Source organism: Melozone crissalis, unplaced genomic scaffold (assembly GCF_028551555.1).
Source record: "Melozone crissalis strain CALT ecotype California unplaced genomic scaffold, PUWL_Pcris_2 ptg000086l_1, whole genome shotgun sequence".
NCBI lineage: Eukaryota > Metazoa > Chordata > Aves > Passeriformes > Passerellidae > Melozone > Melozone crissalis.
In genome coordinates, this window is record NW_026535863.1 from 2,237,906 (window position 1) to 2,245,451 (window position 7,546).

General features: G+C 53.9%; 1 protein-coding gene across 1 annotated transcript; it reads right to left on the reverse strand.

Moving 5' to 3' along the window:
• Positions 1-775: 775 nt before the first annotated feature.
• Positions 776-5,512, reverse strand: LAMTOR5 (late endosomal/lysosomal adaptor, MAPK and MTOR activator 5). Its single transcript, XM_054290847.1, has 4 exons — positions 5,419-5,512; positions 4,049-4,110; positions 2,559-2,676; positions 776-1,078 (listed from the first exon to the last, which is right to left on the reverse strand). Exons 1-4 carry the CDS (start codon positions 5,451-5,453, stop codon positions 1,018-1,020), a joined length of 276 nt encoding a protein of 91 aa, XP_054146822.1. The 5' UTR covers positions 5,454-5,512; the 3' UTR covers positions 776-1,017.
• Between the last annotated feature and the right edge of the window lie 2,034 nt (positions 5,513-7,546).

A 7,546-nucleotide genomic window follows, 5' to 3' on the forward strand; every position in this document is an offset into this window, starting at 1 on the left:
TAAGATAGTGAAAGGTTTAAAGTGTAGTAATAAAATAGTATGGAGTAGGTTGGGAGTTTAGAAGTTATAATAGAAATATTAAGTTAAAACTTGTGAGTTAAACACCCATTAGATAAAAGTATCTGCAGAAATAAGTAAAGGTGGTAGGTTGGAAAAACAAAATAAACCCTGTGGCCTTTTCTGTTGGTTTAGAAAGTTCTATATTGCCTTATAAGAAAAAATCTTGTGCTGCTCTTGAGCTATGGCTGACAGCTTCCTCCTCTAAAATCTCACAGCCTCTGAGACTGATGTTTATCTGAGCAATAAATCATTTTAGCTTGAAAATAATGCCATCTCTTCACTTCTAGCGGCGATAATCTCATGTTTTTCGCTCATGCTCTGCTGTGAAGCCTCCCTTCCCCTGCCTTGCTGCAGCCCAGCTCCTTTTCCCTCCCCAGCACACAGGAACCATTGGGGTGCAGCAGCTCCCCCACTTTTTGCAGGATTGTTTCCTGTAGCACTTCAAATCTGTGAGAGCAAGACGGGCCTGGGTTTGTGGGGACATTGCCAAGATCCCTTCACATCTCCCAGGGCCAGGTTTGAACTTCAACCCAAGGCACAGCGAGCAAGAGCTCCCACAGAATGTTTAACCTGGGGAGGTGAAATGTTTCCTGGGAGAAATTCCTCAGAAAGCTTTTCTGGTGAGGAGCCCCCGGAGTTCCAATGTTTCTCCAGAGAAATGCTAATGAAGGCAGTGGGAGAAGTTACCTTGCCAGCTAGAGCAAAGAGAAGGAAGGAAGGTTTTTACAGTTAATTTATTGATTTTTTTCAACAAATGAGCCCCCCCCCAAATAGAGCAGGGAGGATCTGCTTGTTACAGGGCCTGGGGGGTGCCCATGCTTCATCCTCAGCAGCACAGGGGCTGAAATGTGAGCTGGAGAGGCAGGCAGGGAGGAGGGAGAGCCTTCATCCCAGGTGAGGAGCTCCAGAGGGAGGGTGGCAGTGCAGGGAGGAGCTGGGGCAGAGCTGTGCCAGGGCTCAGGACAGCAGCTTGTGCACTGCCACAGTGATGCTGTCGTGCTTCTGGATCATGATGTTCCTGCAGCAAGGACAAGGGGCTGGGGGGGCAGCTGGGCCAGCAGTGGCTGCTGGGGGTGGGGAGGGGGCAGGGGGATCCCTGAGCAGCCCCCACTGAGGGCCCATCCCCACCCCAGAGCTTGGCTGCTCCATCCTCCTACTCTGGGAGCAGTGATGGAGACACCCCTGCTGCCCCAGGGACTGATGGGCTGTGCCACCCACAGGGACCCCAGGATTTGTCACCCACGGGATTTGTCACCCACAGGGACCCCAGGATTTGTCACCCACAGGGACCCCAGGATTTGTCACCCACAGGATTTGTCACCCACAGGGACCCCAGATTTGTCACCCACAGGCTATGCCACCCACAGGGATCCCAAGCTCTGTCACCAACAGGGACATCAGGCTGTGCCACCCACAGGGACCCAGGATTTGTCACCCACAGGGACCCCAGGATTTGTTATCACAGGGACTCCAGGCTGTGTCACCCACAGGGACCCCAGGATTTGTCATCCCCAGGGATCCCAAGCCTGGTTATGCACAGGAATCCCAGGATTTGTTACCTACAGGGACCTCAGGATATTTTACGCACAGGAATCCCAGGATTTGTCGTGCCCAGGTTGTGTCATCCACAGGGACCCAGGATTTGTCACCCACAGGGACCCCAGGCTCTGCTATCCACAGCAACCCCAGGCTGTGTCACCCACAGGGATCCCAGGATATTTTACCCACAGGTATCCCAGGATTTGTCATCCCCAGGGACCCCAAAATTTGTCACCCACAGGGATCCCAGGCTCTGCCACCCACAGGGACCTCAGGCTGTGTCATCCACAGGGACCCCAGGATTTGTCACACATAGGGACACCAGGATATTTTACCCACAGGGATCCCAGGCTCTGTCACCCACAGGGACCCCAGATTTGTCATCCACAGAGATCCCCAGGATTTGTCATTCAGAGGGACCCCAGGATTTGTCACCCACATGAATCCCAAGCCTTGTTATGCACAGGAATCCCAGAAATTGTCATCCACTGGGACCCCAGGCTCTGCCACCCACAGGGACCCCAGGATTTGTCACCTACAGGGATTTGTCATTCCCAGGGACCGCAGGATTTGTCACACATAGGGACACCAGGATATTTTACCCACAGGAATCTCAGGCTCTGTCACCCACAGGGACCCCAGATTTGTCACCCACAGGGACCCTAGGCTGTGTCACCCACAGGAATCTCAGGATTTGTCACCCACAGAGTTCCCAGGCTCTGTCACCCACTGGGACCCCAGGATTTGTCATCCCCAGGCTGTGTCACCCACAGGGACCCCAAGGGGGGAAGAGCTCCTGAGCTGCAGTAACCAGCAGCCCCTGGAAGGTTTCCCTTGTTTTCCACCCCCATTATCCCAGTCCCTGTGGCAGTGCCTCCCCCAAGGCTGCCCCAGGCTCTCCCTCAGGCACTCCCAGGGCTGGGGAGGGCCCAGGGGGGGCTCAGAGGGCCGGGGCTCACCCGCTGTCTGACTCCAGGCACACCACAGGAGTGTCCGTGGGGTCTGAGGTGAGCTTGGCCGCCTGCTGGGCCAGCACGGAGATGATGCCAGCGTGCTCATCTGACAGGGTGCCCCTGCCTGCAGGGGGGAGGCCATGGGTAACCCCTCCCTGTGCCAGGGCACTGCTCTGGGACAGCCCTCACTGCCCCCCAGGCCTACGGGGTGCTCCTGCCCCAGGCATTTCCCTCCCTGGTCCTATTTCCCTCCTGGTCCTGCCCAATTCTCTCCCTGGTCCTGCCCCAGCCTAATTCTCTCCCTGAGCCTGCCTAGGCCCATTTCCCTCCCTGGTCCTGCTCATTTCCCTCCCTGCCCCAGCCCATTTCCCTCCCTGGTCCTTCCTGGCCTCATTTCCCTCCCAGGTCTTGGCCCATTTCCCTCCTTGGTTCTGACCAATTCCTTCCCTGCTCCTGCCCTGGCCCATTTCCCTCCCTGGCCCTGTCTGGGCCTATTTCTCTCTCTGGTCCTGCCCCAGCCCAATTCCCTCCCTTGTCCGGCTCTCTCCTTCCCTGGTCCTCCCTGGGCACATTTCCCTCCCTGATCCTACCTGGGCCCACTTCCCTCCCTGGTCCTGCTCATTTCCCTCACTGGTTGTGCCCATTTCCCTCCCTGCTCCTGTTCTGGCCCATTTCCCTCCCTGGTTCTGCCCATTTCCCTCCCTGGTTCTGCCCATTTCCCTCCCTGGTTCTGCCCTGGCTCAATTCCCTCCCTGGTCCTTCCTGGCCTCATTTCCCTCCCTGGTTCTGCCCAAATCCTGCCCTGGCCCATTTCCCTCCCTGAGCCCATTTCCCTCTCTGGTTCTGCTCATTTCCCTCCCCAATCCTGCCCCAGCCCATTTCTCTCCCTGGTTCTGCCCTGGCCCCATTCCCCTCCCTGAGGGCTGACCCAGCACCTCCCCAAATGGTTCCTCTCCCTCCACCCAAATCCCAAATTAAGGTGACAGGAGGAGCTGACCCTGGTGGGCACAGGCAGGTGGTGACCCCTGGGGACACCCAAAGGAGGTGGCAGGGCAGAGGGGCAGGGCAGGTGTCCCCAGGGTGATGCAGGACAGGGAGGGTCGGAAGGGCTGGGCCTGGTGCCCCCATCCCCATCCTGGGGAGCCCCTCAGAAGGGATGGGCAGGACTGGGGCACCCCAATCCCTATGGGGCAGGACCTGGGACACCCCAAACCTCATGGGGCAGGACCTGGGACACCCCAATCTGTGGGGCAGGGCTGGGGCACCCCAACTCCTTATGGGGCAGGACCTGGGGTACCCCAACCCCGCATTGGGCAGGACCTGGTGCCCCCAACCCCATCCTGGGGAGCCCCTCAGAGGGGATGGGCAGGACCTGGGGCACCCCAATCCCCCTATGGGGCAGTGCCAGGTGCCCCCACCCCCAGGAGCCCTGGAAGGCCCCGGGCAGTGCCAGGAGCCCCCCCCGGTGCCCCCCATGCCCAGAGCTCCTCACTCACAGCCCAGGTTGAGCCCCTGTGAGTCGGTGCAGAGCACACCCACCACGGCCGGGCTCTTCATGCTGCAGGGGAGAGAGAGCAGAGATCAGAGCAGGGACAGAACGGGACAGCCCAGGACAGCCCGGCCACCTCAGCCCGGGACAGCCCCAGCTCCCCTCGGGGGCACAGCCCGGCCCCCATGTCCCCCCCATATCCCCCCGTGTGAGGGACACCCCCAGTGTTTCCCATGTCCCCCCATATCCCCCCATGCCCTGTGTCCCCCCAGGTCCCCCATATCTCCCGTGTCCCCTACATCCCCCGTGCCCACCATATCTCCCAGTGCCTCCATGTTCCCCCCGTCCTCCCGTGTCCCCATATCCCCCTTGTGTCCCCCCATGTCCCCCTATATCCTCTCCTTGTTCTCCCTGTCCCCACCATATCCCCCAATGTCCCCCCCATATCCCCCCGTCCCAGTGTACCCCGCATATTCCCCATATCCGTGTCCCCCCATATCCCCCTTTATTCCCCTGTGTCCCCCATATCCCCCAATGTCCTTGCGTCCTTTCCATATCCCCCCCTGTTTCCCCATGTCCCCCCATATCCCCCCTTGATCCTCCCGTCCCCCTGTGCCCCCCATATCCCCCCACATCCCTCCATGTCCCCCACATCTCCCCGTGCCTTCATGTTCCCCCGTTCCCTCATGTCCCCCCACATCCCCCGTGTCCCCCCATGTCCCCCCATCTCCATGTCCCCATACCCCTCCGTGTGGAGGACACTCCAGTGTTCCCCGTGCCCCCCCGTATCCCCCCACGCTCTGTGACCCCCCCGTGTCCCCATATCCCCCCGAGTCCCCCCCATATCCTCCCACATTCCCCCCTGTCCCCTCATGTCTCCGTGCCCCCCCATGTCCCCCACATCCCTCCGTCTCCCCCTTTATCCCCCCATATCCCCCAGTGCCCCCTCTGTGTCTCCCCCGTGTCCCCATATCCCTCCATGTCCCCCATATCTCCCTGTGCCTCCATGTTTCCCCCGTCCCCCCATATCCCCCCATCTCCGTGTCCCCCTTTATCCCCCCATATCCCCCCCGTTCCCTCATGTTCCCCGATCCCCCCGTCCCCGTCCCCCCCATATCCTCCCGTGTCCCCTCGTCCCCCCCGTCCCCTCACATCCCGCCAAATCCCTGTTTCCCCCGCGTCCCCCATATACCCCAATGTCCCCATGTTCCCCCAATATCACTCCGTGCCCCCTCATGTCCCCATATTCCCCTATACCTCCCCATGCCTTCATGCCCCCCCACATCCCCCCGTGCCCCCCACATCCCCGGTGTCCCCTCGTGTCCCCGTGTCCCCCACATCCCCCCGTGTCCCCCCCTGTCCCCGCTGTCCCCTCACGTCTCCTCCAGGTGCTGTTCCAGCGTTCCCTCCATCGCCGCTCGCCTCCACTTCCGCACCGCTCACGTGACCCCGCCACGGCGGCTCCGCAGGGCCAAAAGCGCTCGGGGCGCGCTCGGCTCCGCGGGGACGCCCCAAAATCCGCCGGCACCGAGATCCCCCGACCCCGCTGTGCCGCTGCCACTTCTCCCGGCACCGTGCCCGGTTCTGGGGGTTCGCAGCAAACCCGCCCCCCCAAAACAGCCCTCCCCGCTGGCTGTGTTAGCGTTCAAAAACACATAATCACGGAGCGATTATATGCGGTGCTTTTTATTAAGAGCTCTGGGAATCGGGGTATATTCAACCCAAATCTGACTCCGACCATACATCCGAAATGATCATGTTTTATACTCTATCGTTACACAGCTTTCATGTTAATTATTAAACTTATATTGTTCTATTGTATACATAAATTTAGCCCCTCTCTGAATTTCCAGCATAGTTTCTCACTATTCTTCTTATGGTTATATAATAATTACATTTAATTACTAAACAATCATCACATCTAACAATTATATAATTTATCATACTGCTTACGCAGGTGCAGTTGATCTGGGAAAGCACAAAGCCTAACATTTTAGATTCTATCTTTAACTTTTTCCAGGGTTCCACTATCAGCTGTTTTCCCCCAGAGCACGCGGCACAGTTGCGATATTTTGGGTTTTTTCCTTCTTTTTCTCGACTTCCTCCTCTAGTTGCGTCCCTCCTTCCCCGCAGCGCCGCCCGGGGTTTGCAGAGCCGAAGGAAATTCACGTGGGGTTTTAAGGATCCTCCTGGATTCTCCGTGGTATCACAAATCCCTTCCCCAGGTGTTGGCTCCTGGATGCTGCCCATCAGTTTCCACATCCCCTCTTTATTTTCTCCAAATTATTTTCTCCCAGCAGACCCCACCACACCAAAAAGCAACAAAACAACTTAGCAAGAAACTTCTAGGAAATATCCTTGGGAATATCCTTTTGACTTATAGGAAATATCCTTTTAATTTCTAAGAAATAGGAAATATCCTAGGGAATATCCTTTTACTCCTAAGAAATAGGAAACGCGCTTTTTTGCCTTGGACATCTCAGCATGCGAGTGTCGTTCAGAAATTGTGACAAAACCGGTGGCTTTGGAACAAAAGCCAGGGTGTGGCACTGAAAGCCCTTCAATAAATATCCTTTCATTGCCCTTCACTCTGTCCGGCCCCTGCTGCAGCCGTTCCAGGCACCGCGGGGATGGGGCGGGGATCCCGGAGCTCGGAGGGGCTGGGACACCATGGGGGCTGCGGGGTTGGGAGGGTTGTAGGACGAGGTGAGAGATGAGAATTCGACTGCATGTTCTTAGAAGGCTGATTATAATATAATATAATATAATATAATATAATATAATATAATATAATATAATATAATATAATATAATATAAATTGCCATTATATGAATTATAATTATATAGATATTGTTATATATTATATTAATATAGTGATTACAACACTCAAATAATAATTATAGTAATAATTATAATCGATTAATTATAGTAATATATTATTATATATTATATTATTATAATACAACATAGTATTATTATCATATCATATCATATCATATTATAAATTATTAAATTAATTATATTAATTATATTATATTATGACATTATATGACATCGTATGACATTATATGACGTTATGCTACATTTTAATATGGTAGATATTATAATATATTATAGTAATTATATTATTATTATTACATAATAATTATAATAGTTATCATCATACATTACTTATAATTATATATCATTATATATTAATATAGTTTAATATAATATAATATAATGTAATATAAATATATTGTAATATAAGTATACAAAATTTATATTCTATTCTATTCTATTCCTATACTAAAGAAAGAGAAAGGAGACATCCAAAGGCCAAACAAAAATGAATAATAAAAACCTGTGACTGACCAGAGTCCTGACACAGCTGGACTGAGATTGTTCATTAAATTAAAACAATTCAGATGCCGAATAAACAATTCTCCAAATCACATTCCAAAGCAGCAAAACAAGAAGAAGCTGAAGCTTCCCAAGAGAAGAAATCCTAGCAAAGGGATTTTT